This window comes from Lithobates pipiens, unplaced genomic scaffold (genome assembly GCF_037356315.1).
Source record: "Lithobates pipiens isolate NorthernLeopardFrog02 unplaced genomic scaffold, aLitPip1_a1.2 Scaffold_8, whole genome shotgun sequence".
Taxonomy (NCBI): Eukaryota; Metazoa; Chordata; class Amphibia; order Anura; family Ranidae; genus Lithobates; species Lithobates pipiens.
Window position 1 is genome coordinate 467,215,655 of NW_027507903.1, and position 18,211 is coordinate 467,233,865.

The window sequence follows — 18,211 nt, forward strand, 5'->3', positions numbered from 1 at the left end:
TAATTTTTCTTGGCTTGTCGTATTTGTTGTACGTCACCTCGCTCTTGACGTTCGGCATTTCCGACAACATTTGTGGGACCATGTGCATGCAACACAAGCTTAAGCCAACATGCGTTGGAAATAAATCCAGGATTTTGTTGTTGGAATGTCCGATCGTCTGTACGCAACATTAGGCATTTAGAGCAGCAGCTGTACTTTACACTGAAAACCACTCTTCTGCATTCAAGTCCTGGAGAAGGGAGATTCTTTTACCTCTGAAATATGTTGGCTATCACCTTATAATAAGAGATGATTAGTTGCACCTATATTGATTCATCCTTTTCAGTACTTCTATTCTTCTACACTTTATGATGGTTCCCAATAGCAGTTAAAGGCTTGATGAGTTTTGAAATGGGCAACCACAATCCCTCTAGAGCAGGGGTCTCAAACTGGCAGCCCTCCAGCTGTTGTGAAACTACAAGTCTCATGAGGAATTGCAAGGCTGACAATTACAAGCACGACTCACTCAGGCAAAGGCATGATGAGACTTGTAGTTCTGCAACAACTGGAGGGCCACCAGCTTGAGGCCCCTGCTCTAGAGCATTGGCTTCTGGGGCTGTTATGATTACAGATAATTGCATGGGACACCTAGCTTTGGGTATATGGTGTATGGTGATGGTCAGTACCAGCTGTGTGCACTCTCCTTTCAGATAACACAATGCCAAGTGGGATGGTGCTATCCCACTTGCTGTATATATCCCGGTTTACAATTACTATACTATACATGGAATTGTTTTCTTTACTTGAGACCTATTTTAGAAGTGATGTGTAAGTGCTGCTTAGTCCCACCCATTCTCCTTTTCCTTATCTGCTTGCAACCAGTTTAAAAAACATTTTAGCCAAAAAAGTTGTTTTCCCTTACCAATCCATAACCATTTCATGGACAGCAAAAAAACTGGAGCCTATAGATGGACTATATATACACAATATGCTTTGATTGACAAGTTTTTTCAGACCTTGGCCTGTCCTGGAAAATTGCTAAACACTAAAACAAGCACATGCTTGGTTTTCTAATTCTCACTATTTCTGTCTCTCTCATCTCTAGGCGTTTGTAATATCTGTGACATCAGACTTTATTCCTCGTCTCGTGTATCAGTATATGTACAGTTCAAACGGATCCATGCATGGATTTATCAATCATACCCTTTCATACTTCAATGTCAGCCATCTAAAACCTGGAACCCAGCCAGAAAACTCACAGTTTTCCCAAGATGTTGTTTTCTGCAGGTAAAGGCAACCAACCATTGTTTAATCGAGGAACAATAGTCTGTGTTTGTGTGTTCATAAACGTATCTGTGTCATGTTAGTGCAAGCATAGTAGCTGTGTTGTGGGCAGGTTACCAGCTTATTTTTTCTGTAACAATGTGGGCTCTATTCAGCAAATATGCAAACATTCCAATGGTTTTTTTTTTTGCTTCAGATTTTTGCAAAGAAGTGGTATTAGAAAAGGGGTAAGGTATTCAGTTGCAGAGAAGTCTGTTATCCTTAGAGGGTAGCCTTCAGATGCATTACTGTTTGCCGAATAGCAAACCTCACATCTAGGGTTGGATTGTTTAAGTGGAATTCTACAAAGTTCTGTATTGTCCTCATTGACTTTTTAGGGCCATGTCAGACTTATTGTCAGAGGCAGAACCAGCGAGGAGAGGCTTTTACCCTCTGGAGTTGCTGCTTTGCTGGCCTGGTATGCTGCAAAATCTGACTCTCCAGCACAAAAGCAGGAGAGAGACACCATAGCAAATGGTCATCCGTTGCTGCTAGCAACAATATCGCTCATGTGACATAAGCCTTAGGCTGGGTTCACATATGAGCAGCATGTGGCTCACAGCAGGGGTCCGGCACATCCTGGTTCACCATTTAAGGTCCAATTTCAGCCTGGATTTTACCCTGAATTTGGACCTGAAACTGACCAAAAGACGCACCGTATCCGCTGCGGAGCTATGTGAACTGGCTCCATAGAGAGCTAGTCAAAATCTCCTGCTATTGCAAATTAGATGCAGGGATCCCGCATCCAATTTGCAATGGTGTGAACCCAGCCTCAGAGTTGTGATTGCAGCATTCTAGTCTGTATCTCCCCAAGGTAATACTTAACCAGTTGCCGACCGCCGCACGCCAATGTACGTCGGCAGAATGGCACGGGCAGGCATAAGGGCTTACATGTACGTCCCTTGCTTCCCGCGGGTCGGGGGCCCGATCGGGCCCCCGCCCGGTGCCTGCGGCGGTCGGTATTCGTTCGGGAGCGATCCCAGACGAGGGGACGGCCATTCATTCATGGCCACCCCCTCGCGATCGCTCCCGACGAATAGAAATCCCCCGTGACATCACTTCCTCTCCTGTAATGTAAACACAGGAGAGGAAGTGATGTATTCTCTCCTCCGTGTCGGTATTTTTCGTTCCGACACGGAGGAGAGCGGATTGGTGAGTTGCACCAACACTCTACACACACAGTAGAACATGCCAGGCACACTCACACCCCCCCTTTACCCCGCGATCACCCCCCAATTACCCCTGCCCCCCAGTCACAGTGACACTAATGTCATTTTTTTTTTTTTTTTGCATTGGTGTCATTTGTGACTGTAATAACTGTTAGGGCAGTTAGGGTTAGCCCCCTTTAGTTCTAATGTACCCCCCTAACCCCCCCAATAAAGGTTTAACCCCGTGATCACCCCCCGTCGCCAGTGTCACTAAGGCTGGGTTCACATTGCAGCGGTTTATGAGAACGAATGTGATTCGCACCGCACTGCAGTGCAAATCACATCCGATCTCTGTGCGATTCGAGTTCAGCCATTCGCCGCACCCGCCGCACCCGCCACACCCGCCGCACCCGCCGCAAATTCGCACGGGACCCTTTTTTTGGCCCGCAGCAGAATCGGATCGCATGGGTGTTCACACCATGCGATCCGAGTTTGCAGATCGCACTGCGATATGCGAACTGATCTGGGGGTGTCAGTAACATTTCACTGACACTCCCAGCAGTTCGCATAGGGCAGTGTGAACTGCCGCCGGGAGGCATGCGATGCGGGAACCCGCCGCGGATTCGCGGCGTTTCCGCATCGCTCCAGTGTGAACCCAGCCTAATAAGCGATCATTTTTCTGATCGCCGTATTAGTGTCACAGGTGACGCTAGTTAGGCAGGTAGGTATTTAGGTTCGCCGCAGCTTTTTATAGCGCCAGGGACCCCCATATACTACCGCATAAAGCCCCCTGATTGCCCCCTAGTTAACCCTTTCACCAGTGATCACCATATAACTGTTACAGGTGACGCTGGTTGGTTAGTTATTTTTTTATAGTTTCAGGGCACCCGCCATTTATTACCTAATAAAGGTTTAACCCCCTGATCACCCGGCGGGTGTCATTTGTGACTAATAACTGTTAGGGCAGTTAGGGTTAGCCCCCTTTAGTTCTAAGGTACCCCCCTAACCCCCCCAATAAAGGTTTAACCCCGTGATCACCCCCCGTCGCCAGTGTCACTAAGGCTGGGTTCACATTGCAGCGGTTTATGAGAACGGATGTGATTCGCACCGCACTGCAGTGCAAATCACATCCGATCTCTGTGCATTTCGAGTTCAGCTATACAGATAGTATGGCTGAATTCGTGTCGCACCCGCCGCACCCGCCGCAAACTCGCACGGGACCCTTTTTTTGGTCCGCAGCAGAATCGGATCGCATGGGTGTTCACACCATGCGATCCAAGTTTGCAGATCGCACTGCGATATGCGAACTGATCTGGGGGTGTCATTAACATTTCACTGACACTCCCAGCAGTTCGCATAGGGCAGTGTGAACTGCCGCCGGGAGGCATGCGATGCGGGAACCCGCCGCGCATTCGTGGCGTTCCCGCATCGCTCCAGTGTGAACCCAGCCTAATAAGCGATCGTTTTTCTGATCGCTGTATTAGTGTCACAGGTGACGCTAGTTAGGCAGGTAGGTATTTAGGTTCGCCGCAGCTTTTTATAGCGCCAGGGACCCCCATATACTACCGCATAAAGCCCCCTGATTGCCCCTAGTTAACCCTTTCACCAGTGATCACCATATAACTGTTACAGGTGACGCTGGTTGGTTAGTTATTTTTTTATAGTTTCAGGGCACCCGCCATTTATTACCTAGTCTCACTAGTGTACCCCTAAATTTAGGGGTGTCTACTTTCCAAAATGGGGTCATTTGGGGGGGGGTTTGTGCCATCTTGGCATTTTATGGCCTTCAAAACTGTAACGCCCTTAGAAAGCCTGAAGGCGGTGCTTGGTTTTCGGGGCCCCGTACGCGGCTAGGCTCCCAAAAAGTCCCACATATGTGGTATCCCCGTACTCAGGAGAAGCAGCAGAATTTATTTTGGGGTGTCATTTCACATATGCCCATGGCATGCGTGAGCAATATATCATTTAGTGACAACTTTGTGAAAAAAAAAAAAAAAAGTTTGTAATTTTCCCGCAACTTGTGGCAAAATATAAAATATTCCATGGACTCAACATGCCTCTCAGCAAATAGCTTGGGGTGTCTACTTTCTAAAATGGGGTCATTTGTGGGGGTTTTGTGCCATCTTGGCATTTTATGGCCTTCAAAACTGTAATAGGTAGTGAGAAGTGAACTCAAAAATTTACGCCCTTAGAAAGCCTGAAGGCGGTGCTTGGTTTTCGGGGCCCCGTACGCGGCTAGGCTCCCAAAAAGTCCCACATATGTGGTATCCCCGTACTCAGGAGAAGCAGCAGAATTTATTTTGGGGTGTCATTTCACATATGCCCATGGCATGCATGAGCAATATATCATTTAGTGACAACTTTGTGAAAAAAAAAAAAAAAAAAAGTTTGTAATTTTCCCGCAACTTATGGCAAAATATAAAATATTCCATGAACTCAACATGCCTCTCAGCAAATAGCTTGGGGTGTCTACTTTCTAAAATGGGGTCATTTGTGGGGGTTTTGTGCCATCTTGGCATTTTATGGCCTTCAAAACTGTAATAGGTAGTGAGAAGTGAACTCAAAAATTTACGCCCTTAGAAAGCCTGAAGGCGGTGCTTGGTTTTCGGGGCCCCGTACGCGGCTAGGCTCCCAAAAAGTCCCACATATGTGGTATCCCCGTACTCAGGAGAAGCAGCAGAATTTATTTTGGGGTTTCATTTCACATACGCCCATAGCATGTGTGAGCAATATATCATTTAGTGACAACTTTGTGTAAAAAAAAAAAAAATATATTTTTTTTGTCATTATTCAATCGCTTGAGGCAAAAAAATAAAATATTCAATGGGCTCAACATGCCTCTTATCAATTTCCTTAGGGGGTCTACTTTCCAAAATGGTGTCATTTGGGGGGGTTTTGTACTGCCCTGCCATTTTAGCACCTCAAGAAATGAGATAGGCAGTCGTAAACTAAAAGCTGCGTAAATTCCAGAAAACGTACCTTAGTTTGTAGATGTGACAACTTTTGCGCAAACCAATAAATATACAATTATTGACTTTTTTTTTACCAAAGACATGTGGCTGAATACATTTTGGCCTAAATGTACGACTAAAATTGAGTTTATTGGATTTTTCTAATAACAAAAATTAGAAAATATCATTTTTTTTCAAAATTTGCGGTCTTTTTACGTTTATATCGCAAAAAATAAAAATCGCAGAGGCAATCAAATACCATCAAAAGAAAGCTCTATTTGTGGGAAGAAAAGGACGCAAATTTTGTTTGGGTACAACATTGCATGACCGCGCAATTACCAGTTAAAGCAGCGCAGTGCCAAAGTGTAAAAAGACCTCTGGTCATTTACCAGCAAAATGGTCCGGTCTGAAAGTGGTTAAAATCTGGCCTGTTAGTGGGTCCTGAGGACAGGAGTTGAGAACCATTGCCTTGGAGTCTTTCAGCTTCTTTAAAAATGATATACTCTATTGGATTGCATAATGTCTTGGTGAATTTCAAGGGTTCAGAATGTTCACTAATCATAAACCTGTGGCCAAAAAGTTTGCAGGTTCACCACCAGAAATGAAGAGCAATCCAAAATACAGTGCTTACCGTTGTTTCCTGGCGTGGGGGTCAATAAAGCCAATAAATTGAAGAAAAAGATAACACAGCCTAAAATGAGGCTCACAGCAGCCATATTGTTAGTGTGTGTTCATGCTGTTAGGGAGAGCTGTGGAGAGAGATACTGTTTTTTTTTTATTTTGACATTGGTATGTTCCCTCATGGTATTGAGCAAGAGGGATTAACTCATGAAGCAAAGAAATACCAGATAACGCACCAGAGGAAAAATTTAAGATTTTGACGTTTATTTTGCCTTCCTTGGTTTCTCCTTCCCCTCCTCATCAATATGCTAATGAACTTCTTATATAAATCTGTTCCAATTTATTCCATACCTTATGTTAGACCCATTGATGTCCTCCTTCAGTGTGTCTCTATGCAACACAGACACATCATGACTGGTGGCAAGGGCTGCCAAGATTGAAGGAACAAAAATTGTTTGATTTCCTCATATCCATACCCCATTCCGTCATACATTATGCAATTTTCTTTCTTTCAACCATGGGTTAAAGGAAAGAAAATTGCTTGAATCCCACATTAACACAGTGTTGATGAGGGAACCCTTCCTGCAGCGCTATTGTGTTCTGCTGATGAGGAGAGCGAAGACCCTTCCCCACTGTCAGAATACAATGATCACTGTTGGGGACTATAGCTGCCGGCAGCGACTGGGCAAAAAAACGGACAGGCTGGTTGCACTGAAATTGATTGCAGGATCGAATCCAGTACAACCAGCCTGCCCATAGAGGGATCGAAATTCAGCCCGTTAAGCAAGAACCAGACATTTCGATCCATTTATTGCCTCCTGAGAATTTTAAATCACTGAATAGCCTTTCTATTAAGAAAAGGTAGGTAAAAAGAATAAAGCTCAACTCCAGGTAAATGTTTTTATTTAGTTAAGGTTAGCATGGTTAAGGGTTGAAGACTCTTACAGGTTTCTATTGCAATTTGTGTTTCCACTTTGGATATTTCCCTTTATGTCCTATCAGGGCAGTAAGTATTGGGAAATCTCTCCAACAGGTTCACACACTAAGCAAAAACATATTCATAGTAGAAGAGTGAGGAAGGGTCAGAACATTACACATGGTTATTATTTCTTCCTTGCCTTCCTGCCTCATTAACAAACACGCAAGCCATTTTGTGTATGAGTATAACAGGGACAGAAAGTAAGGGAAAATCTCCCCAGTGTGGTCAGAAAAAAAAAACCCAGCAAGGGTAACCCTTCCTCCCGCTTTCATAAATGAAATAGAGCATTTTGAATAGAAAAAGGCTTCACCTATATCCTAGACTAGTAAAGAGCAGGCAATGTTTTTGAACATTTAGGAAGCAAGAAATCCACTGAGCTCTGAACGATAGCCAATCAGAAAGTTAGAACACAGAAATTTTGATGCAGCCTATAAGTATTTTTGGAACATTCACTAGTCTAGACCAACCTGCGGTCAGTAGGAACAGTTACAATTTTATAGGGCTAGACCAGCTCTTCCCCGGTCAGAACATCAAACCTCACATAGCTTAAACATTTACAAGCAACAACATAAGAAAAAACAAAAACACGTGTCCTGCATAATCTCTAGCCCAATGCCAGCTACTAGATGTATGAGTAATTTACGGGAGCTTCTTGCTTCCTTTATACATCTTACTACATTAATTGAAAATAATGTATAAGACAGAAAAACAAAACTCTGACGCTCTTTTCATCTCCTTTTATATAAATCCTATGAACGCCAGATAATGCAGTGTGGCTGACAAGACCATCATCATAATTAGGAATGAAGTGCTAGAATATGCAGATACATCTAGAATGAAGTCTAAATTGTTCCATGAAATTCTCCCTCTATGTGCAGAACATGTGACCAGTCTCACACACCTCCTTTAATTAAAGTAGCAGAGCAATAATGCATCTGACTCAGTCCCTCCAGGATAAGGAAAATAAGATCCACTCTATTAAAACCATCTGTTAGGAAAAAAAAAAAAAGGCGCAGCTTGAATTCACTTCTCCATATTCAGTATACTTTATTTTGAGGCCTATTTATAACATGGTGAAATCAGTAGTACGTTGTTTTTTCATTGGCCAGAAGTTCTTAACGTTTTGGCTATTTATAAGACTATTTTTGGCAGTTAATAACATTCCTTTAGTTAAAAGAAATGTAAACAGCTATGAGGTTTGATGCTGCTATGCACACTCTGGTGCTTGGAGACAGCGAGTGTTAGGAACATGAGAGGAAAACGTTCACAGGTCAGCATTTGTCAGGCTTCTCTATTCGGACTTTCAGCACCAGCTGTACCTTTACACAAAGCAAGTAAAGCTAAATAAGGGGCCAGATACAGATTTTTCATAAGTAAGCCTGTAATATTATAATTTAGGACTGTTCATCCATACACTTGAGTACACAACATATTGTGATTGGCTCTCTTCAAAATCATTGAGAGACAATGAGAGCCATGAAAACAATCTCTAAACCTAAGCCACAAATGGAATGATGGCCTAGCCCATACACCTAACCCTGCGCTTGACAAGTGTCCCTAAAGCCTCATACACACGATCGGACTTTAAACAAACTTTCCCATGGATTTCTGTACAAAGGGCATTGGCTGTGAACTTGTTAACCTCCCCGGCGGTGTGATTATTTCAGATTTTAGGTGCTGAAAGCGGTAACATTATGTTGCATGGAAATTTTGCATTTTATATTGTAGTCCTGTAATTCTTAGCCCTTGTACACACGGTCGGACATTCCGACAACAAAATCCGTCAGATTTTGTCCGACAGATTTTGTCCGAAACTTGTGTTGCATACACACGGTCGGATAAAGTTGTTGGAAAATCCGATGGCACGTAACGTGATGACGTTATTTCGTTGGACGGGACTACGTTCAGGCTAGTAGCCAATAGCTTTGGTCTAGGAATTTGATCTGAGCATGCATGGCACTTTGTCCGATCGGAATTCTCTACACACAATCGGACAAAGTCCGAGCGGATCATGTTGTCAGATATTACGATGGAAACAGTGCGATGGAGCCCACACACAGTCGGATTATCTGACAACACAGTCCGATCGGAATGTCCGACCCTGTGTACAAGGGCTTAGGAATAACTCACTTAAATCTGTCCAAACCAGAGTCTAGTAGACATCCCAAGTATGATAAAGTTTGAAAAATGAAATCATAAATTATAATATAATAAATAATTATACCAAATAATAATATAATAATAATAATAAAAATGATTCAATAATGTAATCAAATCAAAAACACAAAAATTTGCTCAGTTGCAGAATTGTCACTGTCATTACTTTTCAGTATTTGATGACGGATCTCCCCACAAATCGCTATTGTTCAATTCTGCAAGTCATTCTAATTTATTATCACTGTTTTCTAGCTGGTCTAAAACCCCTTTTGATGTAAAGGGACAGTTTTGGTTGCTATGGACAATCTCCAGTTTCCAGACAGAAAGAACAGTTTTTATAATATAAAACTGCATGCAGGACACTGGGCAGACCACTAGGGACAAAGGGGATGTGAAATAATTACATACAGCAATGTAATCTGTAAGATTATATTATACTGTATGTAATGTGTGTGTTTTACTTTTTGAATTTGGCGCTGTTCTCCGTCCCCGTGCGTCTCAACGCTCGCAGGGAACGGAGCCCTGCGATGTGATGAATCAAGCGGAGGAAGAGCCGCTCACAGAGCGGGGAGACATCGCTGGATCCAGGGGACAAGGTAAGTAAACTCATCCTGGATCCAGCGATGCGATACTGAGTCTGGCTCGGGGTTACCGCTTTTGGTTCTGAATTTTCACCCCGAGCCAGACTCGGGAATACCACCAGGGGGGTAAAGCATAAACATGATCGGACTTTTTCAGCCAACTTTCCCCAAACCACATGTTTTTTCTGCTCTTTATCGCCACCTTTGGTTAATTTCTGTATTGTTGTCTGATCTTTCGCATTGGTTCTGAGCATGCGTGTTTGTAAAGTCCGGTGGTTTTCAGACTTTGCTCCATCGGACTTATGTTGTCGAAAAGTTTGTCTGTCCGCACAGCCAACATTTCTCAGATATAAACCAAAAAAGTTTGTCCCATGGAGGGTACACACGGTCGGATGTTGCCTCTATACTCTGGAGCTCCTGCTGGATTTTGCTTCTAATCCCCTTGTGGAGGCTTCCATTTGTGGGTGAACATTTTATGGTTACACAACATCTTACATTGCTATAATCTTTTTCTATGGACTATAAACTAAAGGACTTATGAATAAATGATTGGGAAATGAATCATCTGAGTTTCCATTATTTCTTATGGGGAAAATTTGCTGTGATATACAAGTGCTTTGGATTGCAAGCATGTTTCCGGAATGAATTATGCTTGCAATCCAAGGTTTTACTGTACTTACTATACATCGCTTGCTTTTTTAAGAAATGTGTTTTCTTTTTTTTTTTTATATCTGCTTTGGTGGCAGCTTTCAGCCAGAGGGGACATTTATACAAATATACTGGTAAATACTGTATTAGCGGGGCTTTTTTTCAGTGAGAACGAGGGGGAACGCATTTCCGGCACCTCCTGGAATGACTGTATGTAATTGCAAGGGGTGCTGGGGTGTGCTGCAGGTTATTGATTCTCACTGCTGGGGGATCTATTCTAGCTGGAGGGGATCTATTATTTCAGGGGGGTCTATTGTTGCTGAGGAGGTCTATTGTTGCTGGGGGGGTACCTATTGTTGCTAGGGGTGGGTCTTATGTTGCTGAGGGGTCAGTTGTTGCTGAAGGAAATCTACTGTTGGGGGAGGGGTCTATTGTTGATGGCTGCTAGAGAGTCTATTAATGCTGGCTGTGTGGAGATCTGTTGATGGGGGGGATATTGTTGCTGGCTGAAGGGGGTCTATTTGCTTTTCTTGATATCATTACCAAATTCCATACAAATTATGGTTCTGTATTGTCTAAAGGGGACGTTACCTGGAGGTGGGTAGGGGATGGAACCAAGGGACAGTGCTCGGAGGTGGGTAGGGGCGAGGTAAAAGGGGTGACTCGGAAAAGGGGAGTTCCTGCACCTATTGTCTGGGGAAAAAAGCCCTGTGTATTAGCATGCTATCACATTCAAAGCATTTTATTATTAAAGCTAATGGCTCCAACAGCTATGTGCCTACCAGTGTTCATCTTTAGCATATCCATATTCATGTGATTTTGCCCTATCGACGATTCCTTTTTAAAAGCAAACCCCTTCTGAATGCCATCACTTGACTATCTATATATTTTTTCATCTCCTTCTTTGGCTTTCTCTTCTCAGAGTCTGTCTGTGATGTTAATCTTGTCTATGATTTATTGGAGATGAGCTATTTTGGCAACATATAAATGAAAAAAAAAACTTTCACCATCGGAATATTGTCTACATGACGTTACCTTGTTGGCTAGGAACGGCTGATCTAGACACCCATTATTTGGCTGCTTGAACATGACTGTCTGAAATCAGTTTAAAGTTTATTAGCACCTGTCACATTTACCGAGACAAATAATTACATTGACTGACATCTAGTTTAGACAAGAACTGTCCTGTGTGTCTTTGAATGCGAAAATTGTGTATCATTTTAATGCTAGCTTTGCTTGTGTTTTTTGTGCTTAATTCTGGTTTTAATAAATGCCATGACATAATTTTACATGACTTTTTAGACTTGTTCGCATACGGCTTTTATTTATAAAGCTCTTCAGGGTGAGGAGTGGTGTGTGTAACATTTTACAGTCACACAAGATTTTTACATGCTTCGAAAAAGTACATTCAGACTGCAAAGATACCTTCTGGCAATCTCGTATCATATTCTCCTTTACTACTTCCTTTGGTTTCCATCATAAGTTCTCTTACACCTCTACTCCTTCTCCATTTTTTTTTCATGTGCTTTTCTGTCCCAGTACCCCTCCCTTTACCCCAACCCTTTTCTTCCATCACCTCCCCAGTCCCTCTCCTCTCCTCTTCCTTCCTCTGCTATTCCTCTAATCTCCTACTCTTCTTTTTCTCCTTACCCTGTTCTCCAACTCTTTCATCTCCCATCAATCTCCCTGTTTAATCTCATCCTCTCTCTTCATTTCATCTCCTCTTCTCTACCTCTGATGTCTTTTTGTTTTCTCTACCTCCATTCTCCTCTCTTTTTACTCCAATATCTTCTCCTTAGGTTCGGTTTCCCCAATTGCAACCCCAAAGTTGCGCGGTTTTGCCGTGATTTTTTGCCGCAACTTGAAGCAATGTCTGTGTATTCTTGAGCTCTATGGACCTCAAATCGCATCAAAGTGGGACCAAAGTAGTGCAGGGACTACTTTGAAGTCACTACGACTTGAAGTCGCACAGATATGAACGGTACTCAAAGGAAATGGGGTATGACTTGTCATGCGACTTTTCAGTCCCAAGTCACATGAAAAGCCGCACTAGTGGAAACTGAGCCTAGCTCTACAATCTCCTTTCCTCTTCTTTTCTCCTCAAATTTGCTCTCCCCTGAATCTCCTGTCCTCTTGCTCCAGTCTCCTCTCCTTTACTTTCCCCCAGTATCTTTACTCCCTTTCTCTCTCTGAAAACATATGTTCATCTTTTCTCCTCTCTCTCTCCAAACTCTTCTCCTCTCCATCCATACTTTTCCCCTGCCAAACTTTTCATCCGTACTTGCCTCTCCCTCCAATATCCTTTCCTTTCTCTCCAGGCTTCTTCAGTCTCCTCCCTTCTCTCTGCAGCCTCTACTTCTTTTATCTACCCCACTCTAATATTCCCTTCTATTCTTTCTCCTACTCTCCCTCCAGTCTCTTGTCCTTTTTTCTCCTATTCTCTCCCTCCTGATTCCTCCAGTCCATTCCCCTTTACTATTCTCTTTCCTCTTCTCTGCTCTCCTCTCCTCTGTCCTCTCCTCTCTTCTCCCCTTCCCACCTCTCCTTTTTTCTTCTCTTCTTTATTTCCCCAAACACTTCTCCTCTGTCCTCTCCTCTCTTCTCCCCTTGCCACCTCTCCTTTTTTATTCTCTTCTTTATTTCCCCACCCTACTTTCCTCTGTCTTCTCCTCACCGCTGTCTTCTTCTCTTCTCTCCCCTTGCCACCTCTCCTTTTATCTTCTTTTCTTTATTTCCCCAACCTCCGCTCTGTCCTCTCCTCTGTCTTATTCTCTCCTCTCCCCTTGCCACCTCTGCTTTTTTTTCTTCTTTATTTCCCCAATTTCCTCTCCTCTTCTCTTTTCTTATTTCCCCCTCTAAGCTCATCTTCCTGTGTTTCTGTTGCCCTTCATTCCCCCCCCCCCCCTCTTCCTACCTCCTCTTTCCCTTACTCCTCATGATTATGTGTTATATAAAATCCTGCAATTGATTCTGCTTGAAACTGGAGCATTTATAAAAATAAAAATAAACTTTAGCAGCATATACCATTTTACTCTCATTATATGCAGCAGTTCTGACTGCTATGAACAACAGTTCCAGTAATCTGCTAATGTGTAAATATGATTAACAGGATGGTAAAGTAAAGTGAAAACCAAAGACACAGATGCTATCCTCAGGGTAATCCTGTCAGCAAATTCCACTCAGCTATTAACAGATAACCAGATATTCGATCGCCAGTCATGCAATAAAGAGCTTTTTTCAAAGAAAAAGTTGAACGGAAATATAATTTTAGCATTCCTAGTATTCATTTTTTTTTTAAAGCTGAACTTCAGGCAGATATAAAAGGACACAAAAAATGTAACTCTGTAATCACTAATACATCATTAAATGCATGTTTTAAATGCAAGCCGTGTAGCAAGGTCTTGTCCAGTCTAATCAGAACTTTTCCTGCCAGAGATAGCTGACATCATTCTGTATGTGGTGGGTTTTGAGGCATAGTGGGCACAAGGTGGACAAAGTTATTGGGCACCAGACACTTCTTGGATGTAAAATAGGTTTTATTTCTCTTGACAGTCCTTTTTATATTTTTTGGGGGAAGAGGATTAGGGCCAGGACACCCATAAGTAGTTGTAGATTCAATTAGCAGACTCCAAGACTTCGATAGGAGGACAGCTGTGCAGGGAAAGACCCCAGCAAGGTGCCATGACTGCACATGCAGGAATGCTGTCTCCTATGGCAATAGGCAACAGTTCCTAACTCAAATGCAACAGTTCCTTCAGCTTCACTACAACTGCCTCTTGTAGTTCTTCAACGCTGAGCTTCAGGTGTCTCTCTAATATCTGCGGTGGTAGCTACCTCAAGGGTCACCCACTCTCCCCTGCTGGGTCCCAAGCTTGGCACTTCAGATACTTCTCAAGCTTCACCCCTGCTGACTGACTCGTTCCCTGGCTTGACTCACATGGCTGCTCTGCAAGCATCACCTCCGCTAGTTGGGTCTCTGACTTGATCACCGCCTGAAGTTTCCCGATTCTCCACAGCACCCGTTCGGTGAGAATACTGCTCCGGTACTTGCTTCAGTTATTCACTGTGATCCCTGGTAATAAGGTGTTTGATCCCTTTCTGACATTAGCTTCCCTTCTACCTCCAATGACAGGTTTTCCTCACACAGCCTAGCAGCCAGATACCCCCAGGATAGGCCCAATCTCTGGCCTATCAGCACGGAGCACACGATACACGTCCACCCAGACAGCTGTCCAGGTGGTACAGAACACAGATCAACTGACCTTACCCAAATATATAGACTCTCCCAGCAGGCCAAAGGATTCAAGAAAACCCCTGCTCATTGGCTGAGATACCCCATATACCCATAACCTGACCTTGGTTTGCCCTTCTCGTATCCAGTACCACCAAGTACCTGGCCACCTAGTGGTAGAAGAGAAAAGTGCAACAAGGCCAAACTTATGGAGAAATCAGTGGATCTCTAACAATTGACCAGGCTAACTACTCCTGGCAAGTAAATTTGTGAGGAGCATCCAGGGCGCTACATCAGTATCTGAATTTGACTTTGTATCAACCTCGCACTGTCAAGTGTACAGTCTGTACAGCAGAGTGACAAAGAAAGGAGTTCATCAGTATGTGGCTTATTCTTTCACCAGTCAGCAGATGAGGGTGGGAAGGAGACCTCTAAGTAAAAAGTGAAAGTGAAACTGCAGCATCGAACAATAATGTCCACTCTTTTGCCAAACAAGGCTGTGGGACAAAGCTGTTTAAAACTCAGGACTGGTTGTCTGCCTTTACAAGCACACGAAGGTCCATAAAGACATGGATAAGCGAGTTTGGGGTTGAAAAACTTGACTGGCCTGCACAGAGTTCTGACTTCAACCTGATAGAACAACTTTGGGATATATTAGAGCAGAGATTGTGAGCCAGGCCTCGTCCAACATCAGTGCCTGACCTCACAAATGTCATCTGTGTATTTAGCTGGCTGTCCATAAAGACATGGATAAGCGAGTTTGGGGTTGAAAAACTTGACTGGCCTGCACAGAGTTCTGACTTCAACCTGATAGAACAACTTTGGGATATATTAGAGCAGAGATTGTGAGCCAGGCCTCGTCCAACATCAGTGCCTGACCTCACAAATGTCATCTGTGTATTTAGCTGGCTGCTTAGAGCTTTTTCCCCATGTATAATAATTATTTATTCAGTAAAGTCCAACTCGGGGAAACTAATGAATTCGAGCAGAGACTGTGAGTCAGGCCTTCTCGTCCAACATCAGTGCCTGACCTCTCAAATGCGCTTCTGGAAAAATGGTCAAACATTCCCATAGACACACTCCTAAACCTTGTGGCCATCCTTCCTAGAATAGTTGAAGCTGTTATAGCTGCAAAGGGGGCCAACTCAATATTGAACCCTACGGACTAAAATTCGGATGCCATTAAAGTTCATGTGCGTGTAAAGGCAGGCATCCTAATATTTTGACAATATAATGCATGTCATCTGTATATTTAGCTGCTTGCTTGGAGCTTTTCATATGTATAATAATTATTTATTCATTAAAGCCCAACTCAGGAAAACCAAACAGGTGCAACCCCACTGCAAGGGTTTATTGCTTGTTTATTTATAGGGGACATAGAGAAGAAGTTCTAATTATCCGCTCTCCTCGCTGCTAAGCTGGTCCCCAAAGTGTCTTCTCCCCAATGGTCTAAGGTCTTGATGTCATCAAGACCAATGCAAAGGCCATAGGTCTGCATTGGATGTGATGATTTAACACAAGATATATGTGTGAAATGCCGCGTACACACGATCGAATTGGTCCGGCAAACAATCCGGAAAACAATCCGGCGGAATTTATAACGAACGGGACTTGGCCACACACGGACGCTCCGAAAGTTCCGCGATTTCTAACGCGATGACGTACAGCATGTACGACGGGACTAGAAAAAGGAAGTTCAATAGCCAGTAGCCAATAGCTTCCTTCTCGTACTTGCTTCAGTGCATGCGCCATTCTTAGTCCGCCGGACTAGCACACTGACGAATGGATTGTCCACTGAAAACCAAGTCCGGCGGACAAATTTTGAGTCAAAACTACTTTCTAAGTCTGCTGGACTTTACGATAAAAAAGTCCGCTGGAGCCCGCACACGATCAAATTCGATTGTGTGTACGCGGCAAAACACGTCTACGTGACTGTTTTTTGGTTTCATCGCGGTAATCTCAATAAAGGCATTTTGGAACCTTTGGATGTGCAGCCGTTCTTCTTTTTCTTTTGAATGTGATGATGCTGAGGGACAGTCCACCACAGGAAGATGGGGGGGGGCACCATCTTTCAGGGTAGCGGGGGATCAGGCAAGTTATAGTGCATGAACTTTCCACTAGACTAAATGAGCGTTTCCTGGAGTTGGGTTTTAAGATGTTATAACTAGAGGGTGCCTGTTAGAGAGTGTAGTCAGCATACATGATAAACTACTGCTAAAAACAGGTAAACCATGTTTAAATAAATTCTACAATTAACCACTTGCCGCCCGCCCTATAGGCAATTGACGGCGGCAAAGTGGTTTCATAATCCTGACCGGACGTCATATGACGTGATCAGGATTATGAGCCACTGTGCGCCCCCGGGGGCACGCATCGCGGCGATCGTTGTTGCGGGGTGTCAGTCTGACACCCGGCAACTACGATCTCGGTAAAGAGTCTCCGACGGAGACTCTTTACCATGTGATCAGCTGTGTCCAATCACGGCTGATCACAGTGTAAATGGGAAGAGCCTGGTGATCGGCTTTCCCTCACTCGCGTCTGTCAGACGCGAGTAGAGGAGAGCCGATCGGCTGCTCCTCTGACAGGGGGGGTCTGTGCTGATCGATTATCAGCACAGCCCCCCCAAGGATGCCCACACTGGACCACCAGGGACGCCACCAGACCACCAGGGAAAAGGTAATAAAGGTCATAATCCTCCCTAGACCACCAGGGATGCCAGTCAGCACAATGGGTGCCAATCAGTGCCCATAATGGATGCCAATCAGTGCCCACAATGGGCATCACTGATTGGCATGCATTATTGTTTGGCACTGATTGGCATCCATTACTATAGTATAACACCGATGGGGCAGTGCCAATCAGTGAAGGAGAAAACGTACTTATTTACAAAGTTTTGAAACTGAAACAAAAAAAAACATTTATTTTTTCAAAATTTTCGGTATTTTTTTATTTGTAGCGCAAAAAATAAAAACCGTAGAGGTGATCAAATACCACCAAAATAAAGCTCTATTTGTGGGAAAAAAATGATAAAAATTTCATTTGGGTACAGTGTAGCATGACCACGCAATTGTCATTCAAAGTGCGACAGCGCTGAAAGCTCAAAATTGGTCTGGGCAGGAAGGTGTTTAAGTGCCCTGTATTGAAGTGGTTAATACTTCATCTATTGAGATTGAGTAAATTATTAAAATTTCAGTCCAACTCTTACTGATCTGCCACTGCACTATGATCTGCTACTCTCACATATCTTTTAATCCATCTGTATTTTAGTAGATGATAAGATTAAAAGGATTGTTTTCTGGTTTAAACTAAAAATAAATAAGATTTATGTCAAGGTATCCAGCTTATCAGGGCCCTAGTGCACTGCACAGGAATATTTTCATTTTGACTCAGCGCTGAGTGTATTTACCATCTCACTCTCGGTCATAAAATGAATCAACCAATTAGGATTTCATTATTTAGTTTAGTATTCCTAATGGGTAGTTGATTAAAATATAAATGATAGCTTGGGTGTTTTCTAGAATTCCCTAGGTGCTTACACTTAAAACCTTTGTTTAATCTCTAACTAAAATTTAGAAAGGAAATACATGAACAAA

General features: G+C 43.3%; 1 protein-coding gene across 2 annotated transcripts in view; it reads left to right on the forward strand.

The window, feature by feature from the left end:
- ANO2 (anoctamin 2) overlaps nucleotides 1-18,211 on the forward strand; it is a 401,884-nt gene that overhangs the window by 361,187 nt on the left and 22,486 nt on the right. For both annotated transcript variants that reach the window (XM_077468552.1, XM_077468553.1), the window contains one exon: nucleotides 1,085-1,266. In XM_077468552.1, coding sequence (XP_077324678.1) covers nucleotides 1,085-1,266 — 182 coding nt within the window. The remainder of the gene's footprint in view (nucleotides 1-1,084; nucleotides 1,267-18,211) is intronic.